At 39.7% G+C, this 22,631-nt stretch overlaps 1 protein-coding gene across 5 annotated transcripts in view; it reads right to left on the reverse strand.

The window, feature by feature from the left end:
- Window positions 1-22,631, reverse strand: part of PTK2 (protein tyrosine kinase 2) — a 245,096-nt gene that overhangs the window by 164,326 nt on the left and 58,139 nt on the right. For 2 of the 5 annotated variants that reach the window (XM_068396089.1, XM_068396088.1), the window contains exon 1: window positions 11,647-11,857. The exons of 2 other annotated variants lie outside the window; for them this stretch is intronic. In XM_068396089.1, coding sequence (XP_068252190.1) covers window positions 11,647-11,692 — 46 coding nt within the window. In that variant the 5' untranslated portion in view covers window positions 11,693-11,857. Of the gene's footprint in view, window positions 1-11,646; window positions 11,858-22,631 lie in introns of those variants that run through there. One more of the 5 variants, XM_068396093.1, reaches the window with a different exon arrangement.

The raw sequence follows: 22,631 nt of genomic DNA on the forward strand, positions 1-22,631 counted from the left end.
CCTCATTTAAGATGTCAGTTAATAGAGACTGAAAACATCCCTGTTTCACTCTTCTTGTGAAAAATGTATTTTTCACGGCAAGAACTTCAGCTGCACAGACTGTCTCACTGCTGTACTTCATAGCAAGAGTGAGATGTACACAAAAAGGGTGTTGCTGTAAGAAAAAAACCCTCCAGGAACAGAAACTGGCATGTTTCTTCACTGCAAAAGCAGCAGCACAGCCTACCCCATTTACTCACTTATTTTAACTATCCCCTACCACGATCTCGCTGAAGGTCAGAAAGCTGCATTTCTTTCAAGATTTCTTCATTGGAATTGAGGTTTCTATGGCCAACTCGAACTGTGGAAGACTTTCTTCATCCCCAATCTGTGCTCGGTATTGTTTTATACCAGACAACTGAAGATTCTTCATTTTTTCAATTAATCAACAGAAACTCACAGCTCAAAGATTTCAGAGACGAAGACAACTGATACCAAAACTAAACAAAAACTTGTTTCAGTTTCTATTTACTTCACATTTATGATGTACTAAGTTATTTGTTACAAAAACCTCATCCATTTTCCCTTGCCCATCGCAATTCAGTCATTTTAACAGTATTTAAAAGGAGAGGACTTAAAAAAAATATATCTTTTTTTCTTAACTATTTCACTGGTGTGTCTGCCTTTGTTTAATTTTCTGTCACCTGCAAAATACTTAATTTCAGACTTTTTTTTAATCAAGAGTTGTTGCTTTTATAAATCAGATAAATGTCCAGGAAAAAAAAAGACCAAATACTTTATTCCTCATTTTCCAGATGTAAAACGTAATTTTAGAACTGGATTTGTTCTTTCAGAGTTTAATTTAAAAAAGGGAATACGTTGCTGCACAGCATGTATTCCATCTTAAACTTACAGATTTACCTTGATGTTTTGTTTCGTCTATAAGGCATTTAACAAAGGTATACACCAATATGAGATATTTGCAAAGAAATTCTTTTGGATAGGGTTTGTCAATTCCTCCAGGACATCTTGCAGGAGAGGCTTAAATTCCTTGTTTGTTTGTTTTAATGCAACAATAGTAAGATTAAAGAGAGATATAACAAATTACTTTGGGAATATTCCTGAGAACATGTTGTTTTGACAGCAAGCTCTGAACTTCGAAATCAAGTTATTATAACATTTATATAATCTACTCTTACATGCTAAAACAAACCAGTTCACTGCGATAAAACAAACAGCATGTCTGTGGCCCAGAAGGAGGGAGAGGAAAAGGGAAAGAACACAAAGACGTAGTAATCATAGCCAGAAATAACAGTCCATCTAAAAATTCAGTGCCAAGTTACACTGCACCACCAATGTCAAAGAAAACATACGCCATAATTAACAAATCAACAACCTAAAGTGTTCGGGATCCACCCTTCTTCAGTTTGGCCTTAATTTTGCACCATACCTCTGGATTTCCAGGAGAAAAGCAGCTTTGAATATAAGTATAAAATAACTACATTTATGTTCAGGTGATAAGCACTGGCATATGTACGTCCACACAGACAAGGAAGGAGGAAGCCTTCAACACCTGAAAAGACCTGGCCCTACAAACCTGTAAAAAACCGCACAGTCGGTCACAAAGGACACATTTTATGAGCAACTTTATTGCGTTACAGGAGGTTGACTGTCCTTGGAAGAACAGAAGCTTACGTCGTATCTACTGCCTGCTCCGAGAAATACTTTTCCCATTGGAGAAAAGGAACAAGACAGCATTTTTATTTCCATTTCCAACAGAACTGGAGCAATACTAATAATCTGAGTGTAGATTGGATATAAAGACTGAGGAAAGCCTAATAAAAAGAAGGAAAAATATTCCCTCCAAGATTTTTATGGTAATAAGTTACAAAAGTTATAGACAAACTCCTGCTTTGTATGATTATTCCAGGCCTGAAGCATCACGTATACCACAGAGATGGAAACAAAACTAAAATTCATGGTAACTGTCACATCCTCACTCCAGGTACCATCCACTCTAGTGAAATGGAATGGTTCCCACTCCCCTAAATGTAGTGTTACTCAAAAGTACTGAAGTTTACTCAACTTCTTGTTTGTTCCTGTCACTGAGCAGGAAAATACTGACTGGCTTAAGGCATCAGTGATCAGTGACTGAGTCTTTAAAAAAAAAAAAAAAGGATTAAAATAACTCCTTATAGCCTATTAACAGCTTGTGTAGATCCACACACACACACACTACGGGCAAGCACGCTTAACAGACAAGTAAACCTAAAAAGCTGAGGTTTGCTTTATCTGCCTCTGGTCTGCCCTCTTGCCGTCTCCAAATACAGCGTGTTCATACCAAACTTCCCTGAATTGCCTCATATCATTCTGAAGACAGACGGATGCGAGCGCAAGTTTCAAAGCTGGCTTAATTTCTCGTTCTCCTGCACAAGCCACCACAGCTACACAAGTGAGTTCAGTAACTTGAGATACTTGAATGGAAAAATCCTTAAGCTAATATTTTTGACACCTCTGTGCTCATAAATACGTACCCAAGTATGATCCCATCTTATAACCAGTTTCAAATATGTGGTTTCCAATATGAGGGTTTTCCCCTCTTTTTGATGAATTTTACTTGTTCCTGAGATTCATAAGCCCAAACCCTCTGTCCTTCTTGGCCCCAAGGGCACATTGCTGGCTCATGGTGAACTTGTTGTCCACCAGAACTGCCAGGTCCTTCTCTACAGAGCTGCTTTCCAGCAGGTCAGCCCCCAGCCTGTACTGCTGCATGAGGTTATTCTTCCCCACATGCAGGACCCTACACTTGCCTTTGTTGAATTTCATGAGGTTCCCCTCCGTCCAGCTCTCCAGCCTGTCCAGGTCTCACTGAATGGCAGCGCAGCCTTCTGGTTTATCGGTCAGTCCTCCCAGTTTTGTGTCATCAGCAAACCTGCTTGTCAGCTCTCTGGCATATTCCTGAGGTGCCTATGTAACTCCCAAAATGAGTGTGGAAGAAAGAACAAGTAATTGACGTTTTCCTGTCCAAGCACTGATTATGCCTTGTATCCATTTATTTAGTTTATATTTTATATGACCTACTCCATGAAATGGTATGCATATATATATATATATATATATATATGTAAAAATAGAAAAGTCTGAAGAAAAGGAGGCTCAGGGGAGACCTTATGGGTCTCTACAACTACCTTAAAGGAGGTGAGGTGAGTGTTGGTCTCTTCTCCCAAGTAATAAGTGATAGGACAAGAGGAAATGGCCTCAAGTTGTACCGGGGAGGTCTAGATTGGATATCAGGAACAATTTCTTCATGGAAAGGGTTATCAGGCATTGGAACAGGCTGCCCAGGGCAGTGGTGGAGTCACCATCCCTGGAGGTATTTAAAAGGCAGGTAGATGTGGTGCTGAGGGACATGGCTTAGTGGTGGACTTGGCAGTGCTGGGTTAACGGTTGGACTCAACGATCTTAAAGGTCTTTTCCAACCAAAACGATTCTCTGATTCTATGATAATATGGCTGAAGGAACTTAGTAGCAAAAGTACAAAGGTGCAAATCCCTCATTTCAAGGGCAGAACAGAACTGTGCAATGACGTTCTCCTACCTCTGTATTAGAAAGCCCCAGGCTTTAAGTCCTCCCATTGTAACTAGAGAAAAAAAAACCTTAAAATTAGAAGGCATAGACTTAGAAACACATACAGAAAAGCCTCCCTTCTGCTAAAACTACAGTTAGTTGATAAAACATTAACACACTGCGCTGACAGGCACCACTGCTATCTGCCCATCCCACCTCTGTGCCAGAGGGCACAGCTGAACAGCTCAGGGTGCAAATCACCCATTCCTTTGCCACTCACATGATAAGAGCAGCACTGCACTGCCAACACCCCTGGGTGTAGAACAGGTACACGACTCCCTGCCACCTGAGCCGTACCTTTACCCTCCGGTAAAGGGCTGGGATGGGTGTCTGCAGCACAGGTATGCTTCTGTTTTGACAGGTACAGCTACATACAGCCATAAAGCAGAGACCTGTCAAGCCAGCCTTTTAGTTCTGCCAGTATGATCGGAGACCATTGCAATCAAACACCTGAATGGACAAAAAGCTGCTGTTCAAGTCGACTGGCAATGCAGGTTGTTGTATGGGAATCAGCCCTTACGATCACATTGAAAAGGTTCCTCTACTCTAAAGTATCTTTGCTGCAATTCTTCAGTTTATCTTGACCAACCATCATGTCACAGACTAGACAAAACCCCCTTTGAGTTGAACACACTAGGGTTGCAGGAATACGATTCCTTCTAGTATCTCCCTGTAAAAGCAAGAACAACAGATCACTGCTGAGTTGCAAACTAACAGCAGAAAGCCTACGAGAAGAGCTTAAATCTTATTGCCCCTTATCTTCAGAAGCCAGCTGAGAAGCTTCAGGAATACATCCAGTTCCTTACCATCCTCCTCCCTAGAAATAAAGATTTAACAGGACTGCAGACCATTACTCACCCTGTAACTACTCATGATGAAAAAAAAGTTCTTTGCTAAAATAACATTTATATGCTTATTTAAGGAGAAAACTCAACCAGTACAGGAATCCACGACCAAATACTGGCAATAAAGTCATTAGTCTAACTTCATCAAGAAGTAATAATGTTTAAATGAAGAAAAGTCTGGTTTTACTGACTATTTTAAGTAGAATGGGCTTAGGCCAAATTCTTATAGGAACTAGGAGAAAAGCATGCAACGAAAGGAAGGTACTACCGTTCTTTAATCATTAGACAACCGCAGGGTGTCACATACTATAAGGAACACAACGGTGAATATGATCTGCATCTTGTACAACGCGGAGAAGCAAAAGCTTCCCATCACTGTTTTATGTTTAAAATTATTGTATCTGTACCTCTTCCAATTCTGAAAGGAAACTGCCACATCCCTGAGGGCCCGTTCAGCTAATGTAAGATGAACTATCAAACACTGGCTGCAGAGGAGTTAAGACTATTCAATTTCCTCTGGCAAAAAGAGAATTTTAGTTCCACAGCACGTCAAACTGAAGTCAAAGTTTAGCTTTCAGTCTCAAAATGCTACACTTCAGTTTATTATGCTCCTCATCTGTTGATATGACAGCTCTTCACTGAAGTGTTCTCAGTAGCTGTGAGCAGTTGTACCAAGTAATGGCAGAACTGAAGGTCACACACCAATTTTCTTCCTGTACTTACTCAAGGTGAAGAGACTCAGGCCACAGAAAGAGCTGTTTTTCCTTAGAAATTTCCTCAATAAAGCAAGGGACAATATTTAATTCGCAGAGTGAGTCTGATTTAAATTACAAAAGACAAACCAAACCCCTAGTGCTTAGTTTTATGGATCTGAAGTCATTGGCAGGGGAAACACTATTTTGGAAAGCAGTGACAGTGCTTAGGAAAAGTAATAAGCAACCTCTCTTCTGGCAAAGAAATAAACCTTGGTTATCAAATGAAAAAAAAAAAGGGGGGGGAGTTTGTTTACAGATTATTTTCAATGAAATGACTCAGCAGGATTGAATTCCACCCAGAAATACTTTTCGTAACATCTTTGCTAAGCTACATTCAATATCAGAAGAGGAAAATTCAACCCTGTTCCTGCATGCCAGTAAACAAAGTGTCATGTAAGTGCTGGACAACCACCAGTTAACTCCATAACTTCAGCAATCCCCATCCTTTACAAACTGTCAGAAAAAAACTGGCATCATTAATTCTCAACATGGATTCAACAGTAGATATTGCAGTGATCCCACTTACTTTGCAAGAGGATGAAATCTTCATGAATGCTACAATATTTTTACAATTGCTATAATCAAATATATTTATGATGAGCTGTGCTTAAGTTTGTTTTAATAGAACATTTACAAAGACATTTCCTTATGTCTGTCTTTTTTTTGCTGTGCTAGTTTATAGAACTCAGCAGCTTGCACGGGCTTGCCGACTGTAATGGGATAGTGTATATTCATTTAAGATGTCTCCAGTTTTTAATAGATTACCATAAACAAACCTGTATCAGGTCATGAATTTAAGGATATTAGTGAGGGTTTTTTTTAAGACTAACAATTAAGGAAAATTACAGACTCTCTGCTGACACACCGAATTTTGTACAAGACATGAATTTGCAACTATTCCATTTAAGCAACACTTCAGCAAGTGGAAGGATTGAGACAAGCTGGTATTTCTTACAAATATAACACAAGTCAGAAAAGCTTATTTCATTACAATAGTTCTTCCAATAAAAGCTGTGCATGAAGATCAGTTGCCCAATGAATTGTGTTTGCTAAAAATGCATCAAAAACAGGTAAGAGATCACCTTCAGTATCTAAGGATGCGAATTCTGAAATACTGCAAGAGTTTCCAGGCTGACTGTGTAGGGAAACTGATGCTGAGTCTGTGTGTGTGCGTGTGTACATACACGTGCCATAGAGGAAATAAAAGATATATACACACACAATATGACCTGTGGTAAAAAAATTTCGAACATAAACTGAATAAGAAAGCTGTTAAGGTCACAAACTCCCGTTTGACTTTTCAGCAAAAATGCACCATTCTCTTAAAGTCTGACTTCCAGACTTTGCTCTTCAGCCTTTTTCTAATGCACCTTCAAAAGGATGTTTAAAACATTCCATTTTCCTTGCCTAAGTTTTAGTTTTGCCCAGGTAGCTCAGAATTTAATTCCACGCTGGTTTACTGGTTCATTCCTAGGTGCTGCAACTGATAAGATCATACATCTCCATTACACAGGGAACAGCAAATGCTCCCCCAGCCCTTAAAACAATCACTTCCCTTTTTTGTAAAAATATCTCAAGCTCCATCTTCTATTCCAGTAGTCTTTGAATAACAAACGAATCACCCTAATGGAAATGCATTAGTACTCTCATAGCTGCATCCTCCCTATATGTTTTGCAGAATATCAATGCTACAGCATGCTGTACTGTAACAGTGAAGGGAAAACCCCCCTGCTTTTCCAGTTTATTTTCCACTTTTAAAGATACACAGGCATTTAAACTGTCTTTGAAAATTAGTGGTTTGATGAGATTAACAATGTTTTTCTTTTTTCTACAAAGATTTCCAACAAAAAAACAGGTTCAAATGAACTGAAGTAACTGATGCTGTGACAATTTGCAAATCTCACACCTTAAGAAGTTAATAAAGTTTAATAAAAGTTCAGACAAATTTATGGTTTGGAAAGAAATGGCCGATGTGTCACGTCAGCTGATGTAGCCAATGTAGTAAGTCAAGAACAGACTGTTAAATGACAGACTAGACTTTTCCCAGTTGTTATGTGCCCAGAAACCAACAGAAAAGCACTTCATGGCATTCCTGAACTACACCTACAGATCTGCAAAAAGTGCAAGAGCGGGTGCCCCCCTCCAGTCCCCTCAACTGAAACTCACCAAGAAGATGCAGCAGAACATTCACGCTAAGAGCGGGGTTTTTCTTCCCTAATACACAATAGTTATTATATTTCTATGTTATATACACAGTGTGTGTGTCAAAAAAGACGTTTTAGTTTTAGAGGGTATTCACCTGCCTACCTTCATGGTATCAGCAACTTTCCTTACTCCATTTCTACCACTGTGTCCCTTTTAGTGATTACCTACCACCTAAAAATCTAAGGGTCTGTTGGACTGAAAACTATCACCCAAGTATTTTTCTGTTAGCAAAACAGTAGAGACTTATGAGATAGAGATGAAGGAGAAACAGCATTGAACTTTTATCTTATGCATCCAACTTGTATTCAACGTATCACCAGCAGGTCCCATCTGAACACACCTCCTGAAACAGCGGGGTTCATTGAAAAAAACAAACACATTTAACTTGGAATTGATTATCAGTTTAAAAAAAAAGATTGCAACATTAACAGATTGCAATAAATACGATAAAAACTCCTTCCCAGTTGATTAAATACATTGCACAACATTGCTGGCTTAAAATTTTTTTTTTTAATCAAGCCAAGGTTTTTGACAGAATTGGGCTTGATTTTCTTAAGACAGTACAGACCTTTTCATGTCAGTGAAGGGTGATCACAGTTCTTCAATTCAGCTGTTCGGACTAACTACTCACATGACATAAACTTAACAACATCATATCAATTTACTGTTCATAAATTATTAAACAAGAGATTTTCACATGGAAGATATTCAAGAAACTTCCTCCTTGGGGTGGATATTTACAGCTATACAGCAGGGCTATCCAACTATCCTTGACTGCTACATTTACATTTCTTTTCACTGAGCTATTCCATAAGCTTCAAATGGCAGAAAAAAGGCCACTAGCAAAAGTGTATAAAGCAAAGTGCGATACATCGTATCATTTAACACCTCTAAGATTTGGTAAGATTACTAAAGATCCGCAAACAAAATAAAATTTGGTAGAAATTAAGGCAACTGAAGAACTTTCAAGTCTACAGTTTCAGTCAGAAAGAAAACATCCCTGTATGATACTGGCACAAATTCTCAGTACTTAGCTGAGAAACAAGCACTGCCTTCTCAGGGACTGCGACATCCACTTCAGCATCCCCCGAAGTTGCAACCAAGCTTGAGGCTGTTTTATTCCACAAGATCAGAGATTTTAAGTTTCAAATTACTTAATAAGGGAAGGGAGGGGGGGAAAAAAGCAGCCAAAAATGTCTTACTACTATCGCTACTAAAGTAAAGAAATACAGACTTGCTTGCTGAGAATAAATACGCCAGTAAACAAAATACACCCTTTCTCGTCGTTTGCCAATCAAAATATCCTCAAACCTGGAGTATGCAGATCCAGACTAAATTACTGAGTTCCGTAACATTACTTTAGGACTGGCTTTAGCATAAAGAGAAGGCAAAACCTGGCTTGTATCATATACAGATTACACTAATAGTTTATAAAGAAAGCAAATACTATCTTTTTCTTTGATGCAGTCCTACAGACTGAGCACACAGAATTGGCTGCAATTAGTTCAGCACGCAGTATCGCTACGAAGATTGAAGATTTTAGATTTAAGAACACCAAAAAAAAGGTAGAAGCACACTCTGTATGAACACAGACTTACTGAAATATTTCCAAAGCATTTTCAAAGGACTAACATTTGCTATGAGATCACACCTAATACACTGAAAGCTTCATCTGTCGCACTCAAAAAAGAGAACAGACCATTGAGAGAAAAGTTATGGATAATAAAACATATACATCAAGATCACATTTTAAGACATTATAAAATACTTTTAAAAGTTTTAACAATTTTTTGCTGCAGGTTACCTGAAGCTGTAACAGAAAAGCCAAAGAGCCACAATAAAGCTATCTATACTAAATGTTTCTCTCATTAATATATTACCTTTCTTTGACTGCAGGTATCTCACAGCCCTTATCAAAGTAGGCCAGATCCGTTTCATTTCCCTAAGGTTAAGCTGGTGAGCGGTATACAGAGTATTCATCAACTAAGGAATGGCCACCATTCAATGACAAATATAGCACAAGCTATTTCTCATCTGTCCTAATTTTTTTTTCGGAGGCTGAGATGTAGCTTTTTCTAGAAATCATCACAATTTGCAGCTGCAAAGATGCTGGTGCCTTTTTCCTCTTATGCAACTCCTGGTGTCCCCCTTCTCCCCCCAACAGGAATCAGAAGAGATTGCATGGCTGTTCTGCGTTCCGGGGCAGAGGAGGCTGGATAAGCAATCTTCCCTGAAGTTATGTTCTGAGAACACTTCACAGGCGACCAGGGAGGAGGGAGGGATCATTTTTCATTCATTTTAGTTGCTGGAGTGGGTGTGTGGGGGGAATTGATACCTTTTATCATGGCCCCAATGCAGCCATCTACTGCATGAAGCAGCTAGTCCTGCTGTAGTCATCCTCCAGTGCTGGAGCAGGAGGGAGAAAATCAATATCCCCCATACTAATCAGCCTTCACAACAGATGGTAACAACTTGCTTTCTTTGAGATTTTCTTCCCGATTTTTGAAAGTTCCTCTCTGGGGGTACTCTGAAAGGACCTTCATTCTGACCCTTAGAATAGCTCAAGGAGGAGATTAATCCCAATTTCATTTAATACTTTCGTTACCCAGTTTACGACACACAGGAGTCAGCATCACTATTACCCCTTCCTGGTAAACAAGTTCTACTAAAAGCAAAGCATAACTTTGTTTTAGCTTTGTCTCCAGCTACTGCTACTCACTGTTTTATTAACTATTATTCCCCAGTGAGCTGACAAGATTCTGAACTTCACAAGATGTTACTAGGACATGGTGTTCAAGTTCTGCAATTTCTTCGTGTACTATATGTGTACTATATGTGTACTATATGTGTACTATATGTGTACTATATGTGTACTATATGTGTACTACACATTCTTCTTCTACTATTTCTTCTTCTACTATAAGTTATTTCTACTATATGTGCTACTATAATACAGCAACCTGTGGCAAATGCCAGTTTAGCCTGAACAGTTCAGCAAGACAAAGACAGCGTTAAATGCCACTTCGCGTCTCCTCCAAAAAACAAGACAATAAAAGTTCTAAATAAATTTACTGATATTTTTCCCAAAACAACTAATTATCAGCTATGCCTACCAACTCCTTAGTTCAGATACGTTTCCCCTGAACTTCTGAAGTAACTGCCTCTGTCTGTGATCCAAGATGACGGTGACGCAATACTTCACTGCCAGTTTCTCTTCCAAAAAAGAAAGTATATTGAAATGAAAGTGAACACAAGTTATGCTTACAATCAGCAACACTCAAAACTTTTACAGTTGTTTTCCATCTAAGGAAGATTTAATTCTTTGGCCACTGACAGAATTTCGAGCTTTATCCCTGTCTTCTATCTTCATATACACACTCCCACCCACAACACCAACATAGAAGTACCTTCTAGATTATAATAGGGTAAATATCTTTGGGATATTTATAATGTTATAAATGTCTTTGGATGCAAATTAAGAGAATCATGTGAATGAATTTCACATTTCCATCTAATTATTGTTAAGCCTCAAGTCAAACCTTCTAATTGTAATAAATGCATGCTTTTAGTTATTGTCACTTTTTGGAGGGGGTGAATAGGGGTGGCAACTTCTAAGACATAGATGTAAAAAGATGTTAAGTCTTCCACTGTAAACGCTACCTATGATGAGCCACTTAAAAACTACTTCTTCCAAAAGCTGAAAGCAGAATTACACTCGTTTCAAACACACAAAGATGAAAAACAAAGCCCTCATATCCTCACATCAGTGGAAGTAAAAACCAAACAGCTCAAGTGCTCTTTTTTTTTTTTCTTCTTTCCTGTGAGGGTGGTGAGACACTGGCCCAGGTTGCCCAGAGGAGCTGTGGCTGCCCCCTCCCTGGCAGTGTTCAAGGCCAGGTTGGATGGGGCTTGGAGCAACCTGGTCTGGTGGAAGGGTGTATGGCAGGGGGTTGGAACTAGATGATCTTTAAGGTCCCTTCCAACCCAAACCATTCTATGATTCCAAATAATTCTGAAAAGCAAAGGGGATAAAAAAAAAAAAAAGCATTACAGCTGCCAGGTGAAAGAAGATCCTGCGGACTGCTTCACGTTACAAGCGCATGACCGGAATAAAAATCTTTTATTTTCTAGCTATGATAAGAAAAACCTACAGACCCACAGGTGGTAAAACATTAAATTAACAAGGAAAAAAAAATATATATATTTAAAACAAAAAAAAAAAAAGGTACGTGTACCTTTAGCCCAGCATATCGGGAATGGGCTACAGCCGCTCCTCTCCATACAGCCAGCACCTGCTCGCCCCGGGGCCTGCCACCGCCGGCGGCCACATACACCCGCACGGAGTCACGCCGGGCTCCGGCACACAATGTCCCGATTCAGCGCTCCGGCAGCGTGTGCGGTCCTGCGGGGCGGCGAAGGGGGGAGGCTGAGAGCCGCCTGAAGCTACAAAAGCGAGGAGGAGAAGCGCTGCCCTTCCCCCGGGCCGGGCCGGCTTCACCTGGCAGCGGCGGGGACGCGGCCCCGCAGCGCGCCCGGGGCCGGCGGCGGCGGCGGGGGGAGGCCGCGCCGCTGCTTCATCTCCTCACGCCTCGGCGATCGCAAGCCCCGACCATCCTTCCCCGAGGAGGGCGGAAAGCAGGCAGGGGAGTGAGCGCGGTGCCCGTCCTCCTGCCTTCATTGAGGAGGGAGGCGGGGAGGAGGGAGGGGAGGCGATTAGCAAGCGCCACATTAATATGCTAATCTCCCCCCCCCCGTCTGTTCAACGCAGCCGGCAGCCTCCTGTTTACCGAGCTGACAGCCGCTTCGGAAAGCGACTAAGCTGCAAATCAAGCCTGACCCGGGTCGGATCTGGAGATGGGCTTCCCCCCGCCCCCCTCCCCCGACCATTTTCCGTGGCGGCTGTTTCACCCTCACGCCCTCGGCACCTCCCCGGGCGCCCAGCGCCTGCCCTGCCCCGCACAACGCCCCACAAACCCCACCTTCCCACACAGCTTTATGTATTTTTCTATCCAGACTTGCATCCGGCTGTACTAAAAAAAAAACAAAAAACACTCGACACCCTGAAAGTGCATTGAGAACTTCAATAAATTTCAGCAGGAATTGGGGTTAGACCCTACATCACCACCTGCTTGACTTCAAAACTACAAAATTATTGATGAAAAACCCGTTCCTTTGCCTTCAATAAAGAGCAAATATCACAGCCCGTAGCAGTAATTACTCAGTACCACGTATCTAGCCCTCCTCTAAAACCAGGGCTTCTTTACATACTTCTAATCAGAAGGCAAAGGTCACCACGAACACACACACCACATGCTGCACCACATTTGTTTCTTCTTAATTTTGCAGCATGTAACATCAAAACTACTTACAACAATTTTTTTTTCTTTTAAAAATGTGAGTATAAACATCGCAAAAGCCTATGTTTATAAACACATTCAGGCAGCATATGTATATATGAAATATACAGAAATAAAGAAATAGTCATTTTACTCCTAGCAGAAGGTTTCACAAAGATTATAAACAACTGATCCAGCTAAAATATGGATTAAAAAATCAACAGGAACAAGACTCACGCACAGATCATTAAAGCTCTTTACATATTCTATGTAATCTTTTCTCACTCCCAGCCCGCAGCAGCAAGGCATAAAGCTTACCCAAGACTATAACCAAAAGGGAATTAATCTAAAGCCAGCAGCCTTCAACTTCACCTATCTGCCTACTTGTAGCGGCACGCACTCATCTACAGCGTACGTTTAATTACCATTCTTCACCTATAATACTGCCCTCTTCATCTCTCAATACACTGGCTCTGCAGAACTACAGCGGTGTACCACAAAACTCTTGATAAATACAGTTGCTTTTTTTTTTTTCCCCAGTACTGCTTTATTTAAAAGAGAAAAAATATTCACTGAAAAAAAAAAAGAGAGAGAGAAGGAGAGAGATTAGGCCACAACCAGGCCCATCAGCTGTTCTGCATCACTGCTCAGGCACAAAGCTCTTTCTGGGGCTGAAGAAAGCCAAAGGGAACTGAAGACGTGCCCGGGTGCCTTCCTCCCCCTCCGCCATGAAGTTTTCAAAGCCCCTAAGTGCTATACAGCCAGCCAAATACTTCCAGCAACAAAGTCGATTATATTTACCTTCAATAATAGCGTTATAGTAATATTTAGAACACAAATTACTGTATTTGTGTGCCTCCAGAAGAGGCACTGACACAGGATAGGTGCCCTTCTGGTTCAAGCTGCAGCTCGCAGCGCAGGAAAGCTGCTGTTACGCATCCAGCTCTGCCGCGGGCTTTGGTGATGACCTTGAGCAAGGCAGTCTTGTTCCATTACAGAACTGAAAGCTGCAGATACTTCTTCAGTCCTCCCTAAGTTGGTTTGGTCTGTGCTTTAGGGTGTAAAATACAAAAAGCCTGTGTTTCTTCCATAAAGTGTTTTGCAGAAAACTAGCTAAAAAAAAAATTCAAGAGGTAACAATGGTAAGGCCTAAATTAAGTTTTATTCTTGAAAACTAAACCCTTTAAACATCAACTGGGAAGTGCATTACCAAGGAGAATTTTAATAAACAGGATGTGTGGACTTGCATTTTTCTTTATACTTTTAACAGATGAGACTAATACAGATTATTAATCCAAGCGCCAAGAAATACTGCCTGGTCCTCACAGCCATCCTTATTGATTATAATACTCGTATCATCATTCTCCTCAAGGATGTACCTTCTTGTTGTAACATTAGGCTACAAAATGAAGGTGAAAACAAAGTACTACACAGCATGAGAATTTTTTTAGTCACTTTTAGAAATTATCCAGTATTTTACGCTCCAAGTATAGATTTTTCAAAATAAGCCAAGTGCTACCTTGATGCTAAGATTTTTTTTTTTAAATTACTTAATTCCTATTTGTTGTTATATAAAGTAACCAGTAGACAGATACTCATTCTCTTCTTTCAAATAACATGATCAGTTTTTCTGTAAAAAAAAGCTGAAAGCGTAAAATTTTTGTTCTGGAGAAAGTCAGAAACCCCAAACTTTCAGTTACGGTGGGGGGAGAGGGGCTGGGATAGAGCAGAAGACGAGGCACAAAGTGAAAAAAAATAAAATTAAAAAAAAACAACTTGGAGAAGTTAAATGTGTGTCTAGTATACTTAATACCAAGTATTTTCAACATTTTATAAATACTGCTCATCAAGGAGGTATCTGAATACCATTTATGTAAAATAATCTGTTTTAAGTAATGCCAATCAGATTATAACATTTACTGAGGTAAGGAACATCTGTCAGAAATTAGGACTGTGGAACAGGAACGTTCAATTCTTGTTGTGTAAAATGCATATGCTGACACACACTGATAGTATCTGCATAGTACTCACTGTGTAAGCAATGATGCTAACAGCTATTCAAGAAAATACTAAAAAATATTTATTTTTTGAAAATGAATGCATCGGTTTAGACTAAGAACATGTAGAAGCACTAGCCATTTTCCTAAAATACACAATCTAAGCAGAAGAAACTCAGACTACCCCAACAATAACAGACAGGCCAAGGTCCTCGGCTAAGAAATGGCATTTTACCTCCAAGGAAATTCAAGTCAAGACTTTTCTACTGTGACTGTGACTTTGGTTGCTCAATTTCAGCCTGATTTTAAAGACTACTGAATACCAGCACCAGCTTTTTTGAAAGCAAGGGGTAAATAAAAGTCAGAAGCTTTTGGATTGTATCAAGGCATTTAGGTTTTTGTTTTAATTTTGCCTGCAGGGCTGATCCTGTCTCCTAGTGAAGTCAGCTGCAAAAATCACAAACCCTTGTGGAATAAAGGGTTAAACAACAGTTTTGTACAACTGGGAGGCACATAAAAGGTTGTATAATTTTTTCCACTCAAGAATAACCAAACAAAAATAAAGATCTAAAATGCCTATCAGATGAACTGGCAAAGCCTGGCTTTCTCTGGGGTTATGTCTAGAGACTGAGCTGCTGTGGGGCGTCTCACATATCTGATCAGCAGAGAGGGAGAGTTTCTCCCTCAGTGAATGGCATCGTTAGGATCTCTCCGCTATTCACTCAATTATTTTCACATCAGTTAATATCTCTATTCATCAAATTCTGATCAAACTGGCTGGCAAGTTGGAGCACCGTTGGGAAGGGGAATGAGACAGAGCCAAACAGAGAACACTTGCCCGAGTTTCATCACCCTGAAGAAAGCAAAAAAATCTGTATCAAAGCAGCATTTGATAGCAGAATAAAGATTTGGTTTTCAGTTCTTCTGCAACATCTCAGCTACCAGATGAACATAACCAGCAACAGAGATCTCCTTCCAACAGGGAGAAGAGAGCAGCCCATTTGCTTGTTAAGACAAAAATGAAGAGGTACAGCCTAGAGCAGAGCAATCACATCATGATCATAATCATCACTATCATTATCACTATTATTATTATTATTATTTATTATTATTTTGGACTTGACCAGTGTCTTAGCCACTTCATGGGCTACTGTTTATCCCTCTAGTAGTTACTACAAGCTGAAGAACAAGCACATTTATTTTAAGAAGATCTGCATATTGATTTAAGAAATGGAAGAACATTTCTTCATCGCCTTCATTTTGCTAATAAAAAAGGAGAGCTCCCAAACCAAGTTTGCCCTGAGGAAAAGTGGAGGATTGGTGTTTTTTTTTAATAAAGCCACAAATTCTTTTCACTGAGACAACTGCAGAACAGCCTGTAAAGCTAAGAGTGCCTGATGACTGTTCTAAAAATTAAAACATGTTTATTGCTCATGTGACAATCTTCTGCATCCTAAATCATATGCCTTTCCATATTTGTATCCAGAATTCTGCAAAGATGCTCTCCAAACACTGAAACTGCACTGTAATCTTCATTAATCTTAATTCTCTCAAGCGTATTCCTTAGGGCTTGTTGTGTTTTGTTTTTTTTTTTTAATTACTATAATTATTTTGTGTGCACGTGTGTAATATTAAACAGTAGAAAAGATTACCTGCCCCCAGTTTCCCTTTAGCCAGAGTCAAACAATCATCATCTCCTTTGTTCATAGGAACTGTTGAGAAATGGTGCATCGCCATTACATCAAAATTGGAATTACAGCTCCCCAAGACTACCTCTTACACTAAACTCAAGTTTGCTAAGGCTCTCTTGGAAATCTGCCTTGGATTACCTGGTCTCTACACCTATCATCCCTGTCCACTTGCAACCCTTTGCACCTTCACCCCTCATCTTCTCTAGCATATAGTCTTCTCCTGAATCCCCTTTGCCAAAGGGCACAACAGAGAACAAGGATGACAGGTTTCACAAACTCAAAGGATCTCTGAAGACCAAGAAGCTCAGTCACCATTATACTGCCACCAGAGATGTTCTTTACTATTTAACTATAAGCATTCTGACAGACAAATGAGATTTTGAGCGTCAAAATCCAAGCCCAATCCTCCGACAGAAATAATTCAGCACAAATGAGAAACAACATCGTCTCCATGAATTCATTTGACCCTTTGTTATATGGACAAACTCTAATTCCATGCTCTAGGTTAGGCCATTTTTCTCCCAAAGGAAAAAGGAAACGAGGACTTAGGAAATAAACCTTAGAGAATCCATTAAAAAAAGGGCAAAGCAAACTACTAGTAACATCCATTGCTCGTAAAGCTAACTGCTCTTTTGTGAGGTTGCCATCAATCAAATGAAAAATTTGGATTTGTGAATTTAGTCTTTCATTTGAGCTTCTAGTGGTACCTGCTTTAAGACTTCTTGCTCAGAGAACGCTTGAGATTTGAATGAGTATGACAGAGTGAAGCTCACACTTCACAGCTTCAACCTGGGACAGTCGACAGCCAGGAAGAGAAGAAAATACACTGTAAGATTCACACTATAGCACTTCAACTGACCAGAAGATGATGCCAGTAACCCAACAAACTCATTCTAGAATATAAACTGCTTCGGATCTCTGCTTAAGACTTTCCTCTGGCATAAATTCAATCCAATACTGAATTTATTGGTATCTTCCTCCATTTGGTGAGCTTTATTAGTAGAAAACATCTAGGGTGCTCCTGAAAAGTGCAGAGTTTAAATCAAAACTTTCTCACCTTCAGGGCCATGGTCACCTAATTAGGTTTACTATCCTCTGAACTACATTTTAAAACAGTTGTCAGAATTCACTGCTTTTATTTTCAAATCTCAACCTATTGGTGGAGAAGGGAAGCAGAGCAAGATGCTGGGAAAGAGCAGGAGGAATGTAGCGTTAATGACGTTTCCCATACTTCCCCTTCCCAAAGGCTCCTCTGATGTTGAGCAGAGCAGACAGCATGCAGCCTCCTAACCCATGCTGTTAAGACAACAGATGTTAGGAGGACCACTAAGTTAACTTCATTTTTATTATTTCACAAATAAAGACTAGCCATTTTTTAAACCCATATGTGTTGCATTAATTTTCAGGCATGAAAGTTGTAGCAGATTTTATTGTGGGTGGACTAACCCACTCATATTCTCCCACTTCCTTCCATTTACTTTTTGAAGGCTTACTGTAGAGAAGTATAAAGTCAGTGCCCTGAAAGCTGAGAATGGTTTAAAATTACTCCTTCCTTAGGGCACTGATTCCAATCTTGTCTCTTCATGTTCTAGGCTATTTACAAAAAAAAAAAAAAAAAACAAAACACAACCCAAACAAAAAGACCAAACAAACAACAAAACTGTTGCTATCCTCAAGATATCTTTGAGGAGTTCCTTCACAATTCCAGTGCTTAAAGCAAGAATCTGCTTTATGGAGACCGGGAAAACTAAGAGGAGAAAAAGTGAAGCCTACACATCCTGCTCCTTGTTTTATTGCAAAATAAAGTCTGATAATTTTGCTCTGTGACAGGCTCAGTGGCTCACCAGTTTGCACTGCTTCTCTTCAACCTTCTCAGAAGGGAAGAAAGAGGAGGGGTGACAGTAGGAGTGAGACAAAGCGATCCAGAATGGTCACCAGAACCCTTCTTGACCTTATAGAGCTTCCTCTATGGGGAAAACCCTTTATTTATGAGGTAAACACAGGAGAAGGTATCTGAAGGGGGAGGACCCCACCGCTTTGATGCTGTTTGAGGGAAGCTCATTCTGCGAGGATTACTTTTGTTCTGTGGAAGGGATCCATGAGGGGATCAGTTAACCTTACAGATGCTTCTTAAAACCCCTCTCCATTAATTCAAGGGTAACTTAGAAATAATTAGTCACATCATCTGAGAGGGATATAGGAAAATGAAGTTGCTTATGGGTCAGCAAGCTTCTCCAGTGCCTGTTCATATCTGGGCTGCTTTGTCTCTCATCTTTCTAATAACCGGTTACACAAAAGAAAGTAAGAAAGCTGTGCAGGCACAGAGGGTCCAATTAATTTACCAGAAATGGTGTAGTCCAGACATGTCTCCCTTGCCCTGCTTCTCCTCCGTATGCTAAATACAAAGCTAGAACAACAGCTTATCAAAAAACTTTGTGCTAAAAGAGTTAGCACAACTTAAGAGTTGTACCTGGTTTATGTATTGCTGCACCTCAGAAGCAAGTATGTAATTTTCAAAGACTTCCAGTGTCACATAAAACACAAATACAAAATTAGCAATTCCTCAGACTTCTGTGCCTAACCTAGCAAGCAAAGACTAGTGTATTTAAAGACAATAAAATATTGTTACATAGACACAAATCCTCCTTTCCCTCTCTAATTAACATAATTTGGATTCAAAACTGTTGCACAAGAAATTCCAACAAACAGAGTTTGATGTTTTGTTTAGGAGAACTTCTAGTAGAGCCCAGGTGTAGCTGAGCCTCTAAACCACAGAAAATTCAATTCCCATTCACTTTAATCAATCCCTCTCCCAGTTTCATTCCAAGAAGGCACATCCACTTTCCAAGAGCTTTCACTTATGTTGCTGCTTCATGAGAATAGCAATAAACTTTCAAGGAGCAGCTCCTCAGGCAGTCATTTTGTGCTCTGTTATGGGGAATCAAGGGTCACCTTCAGGTAACACAAGATCTTTTATTCGATGCAAAAATCCTCCACCTTAAATAGCCTCATTTCTTCCTCCAGTTACACAAGACAGCTTTCTCATCAGCACAGTTCTGTTGAACAAGTTATGTTTATCCACGAAAACGCCTGCAGAGTGGTATCAAAGTGCTCAGAAAACACAAGAACATGTTGCTTATTTTTAAAAAGGCTTCCAGGAGCTCACCACCAAATAAAGCCCAAGATAGTCTAGCTAACCAGCTGTGAAACTCGATGAAATAGCATTCAGTATTTCAAAGACAGCAATTATCCCCAGTCTGCATCTTTTACAATACATAAATTTATAAGCAGACCAATACCTCTTCTCTGTATCTCCAAATTCAGCTGAACTTTAAGTGTACTAAACTTTATCCGCTGACTTGAGAACAAGTTCAGCACAAAAGGCAGTGTTTTGATGAAGCTGAAAACACATTCAAGAATGCTGTTATAAAAATTAAACTAGGCAAGACCAACATCTACAAGACCAACTGACACAGCTGGAAAAGAGCTAACTTTTTGGGCACAGTCCTTCTTCAGATCTAGAGGAAGGGATATTAAATAAGTATCCTGTGTCTTCAAATGGTAGATAGAACATCAAAAAAACCCTTCTGATGGCAGCCTGAATGACCTACACTACCAAACATCACAGGAACAACATTGTCGGCACATAAGAGCATCTAACGGGGCCAAGAGCTCATCTCTTGTGTAGTACCGAGCTGCTAAGCACCACTTCCAAAAAACCTGTAGTATTGGTCTCCACAATCCCACTTGATGCATTTCAACCAAGACACAGTACTAAAGCTTTTAAGAGACAAGAGACTGGGACAAAAATCAGTGAATGCATAAACAGAGGATGACTATAAGCCCTGTCCTGCCACCAAGATATAGAGAATGAAGTGTAGTAAACTGAAACTGGTGGTAGAGAAGTTCATGCACCCAGAAATCAAAGCATAGTACAAATTCTTAAATTGCAGAAGGAGCTGTGAAACTGCCATCTTAATAGGTTAAATATCTTCAAGGAATGACTTAAGTCTAGTCAATTCTGCCCTGGGGTAGAAGGACAGGCTTCCTTTTCCCCCTCAAGTTTTGAAGAGAGGTCATTAAACAAAGCCTCATCACTGTCCTTCAGATTTCTACTTAAAACCCTTCTTTAAGAACTTCTACGTAAAAATCTCAATAATTCAGTTATTGATGTTTCCATAACATTAACAATCATGACTACCTCTAACATCACACTGTATCATTTGGTTCCCCGACCTTTCTCTATCGTAAGGCCTCAAGTTTCATAACACCTTTTAGTCCTCCTCTTGGAGGATGCTTGACCAGGGAATGGTCAGCAGCAATTTCAACGCTAACCAATAATGTGTAACTGAGACTAAAAGCCTTTATTACATTCTAAGTTTTCATTAGCAGTTCAGCTGCTCTTTGAGTCCATAGAAGTTTGCTTCACCAAGACACAGAACTATTTTGCGGGAGCTGTTTGTAAAGGGTCTGCAGAATAAGCAGAAAAACAACCACAACCACGTGTGCTTGCACCCTGGCCCAGCCAGCCTTTATAGAGCACGTAAATCTGAATCACAACATAAAGTCTATTAATCCTGGAAATACAGTTCCAATATTGCTCTACATTAAGCCTTTCACAGAAAGAGTTCTCACAAATTGCTGTGAAAAAAAATAAAAATGAAAATAAATCAAACCATGTGAAAACATTCCAGCAAGTAATCTGAATGGAGACTCACTAGAAACTTTAGTTTTAAAGATATTTTTAAAGGGATAATTAGTGAATGAAGATACAATCTGGAAAACATCTTTGTGCCAGAGTTAAACAAATTCTTAAGAATTTCTTAACAAGTTTCACATCCATCTCAAGCATAATTTCTGGCCCACTAATGGGAGCATAGGCATTTAACATCCCACTTCTGGTATTCACACCCCTTGTCAGAATAAACTCCTGAGGAAAAATGTGCTTTCTACAAGAACAGACTTTTTTTTTTTTTCAAGTCTGACCCTTCCATATGAAAACCTGAAGAACATCAGCTTTATGCCTGACAAAACACCTTCTCTGCAGTTTTTCATATTCAAATTATTGATCCCCAGGGTAAAGGCCTCCAGCAAACATCACAGCTATCATAAGCTGTTTGGATATTTTCTTAAGTATGTTCTTCACCTTCCGAAAATAAAAAAGGGAAGTGGGGGAAGAAGTCATAGGTACAATATCTACAATTTTTCTTACTACTCCCTTTTCCCAGTCTTCTGCTGAGCAAAAATCCTTGCACAAATAAAAAGTTATTAGCTAACTATACAAGCAGAGCAGTGGAGCTATACATTAAGAGCTGTCAAGGATGCAAAAATAAACTAAAGGGAAGTTCATATAATCCTTTATTTATGGTCATTTTAGGTGTAACTTATAACAAAGTAGTTGATAAAAGTTCAGCCATGCAGTGTTTTTCCTCTTGTTCACTGTAGCCCGTGAGGTTCTACTTCAAACAAGTTCATGTGTATTTTGGGAGAAGATCCCAAGCCACTCCCAAGCATGGTCTCGCAGGATAAAAAACACACGCTAACATTTTAAATAAACCAACTACACAAGATCCAACCTGATTTTAAGGATCTTTCTTCCAGTGACACTGTCATTCCCACCCTTCCTTTACTTCACAGTTGCTGCTATGAGAACCTTAGGTTTAACATACTCCGACACTACAGCAAGCATCTCCAATGTACTCATCCAAGAAAGCTTCGGGTCTCATCAAAACCTACTGCTAATTGTGCTCAATTCCACTAGTATTAACTTCTTGGCAAGATGGAGGGATGGGGAAAACCTTCCTTTTCAATAACTTTGTTTTATCAGCAGGGAGAAACAAAAAAATCCAAAAAACTCAACCAAGAAAAAAAAAAAAGGATGTAACATCTTAAACTTCTCAAGGCTCCATCATTGCTCAGTCATTTAGGTTGCTTCTGCAGTAGGACACTACAGTATGGGATGAGAATGTAACTGCACAGGAGACCAACGTGGTGTGTGGGTTTAACAGAAACTCACACAGAAACCTTTTAAATGTATTATGCATCTAAGCTGAAAGAATTCAGGAGTTGAAGGGGTTACAGAAATTCACAGAAACCGTACTTTCAGGGGAATAGTCTTATAAAAACAGAGTGAAAGCACCATGGGCATAAGCAGGATATTGCTTACAGGACAAAGTAAAGAACACATGTTTATGTA

Source organism: Nyctibius grandis, chromosome 3 (genome assembly GCF_013368605.1).
Source record: "Nyctibius grandis isolate bNycGra1 chromosome 3, bNycGra1.pri, whole genome shotgun sequence".
Taxonomy (NCBI): domain Eukaryota; kingdom Metazoa; phylum Chordata; class Aves; order Nyctibiiformes; family Nyctibiidae; genus Nyctibius; species Nyctibius grandis.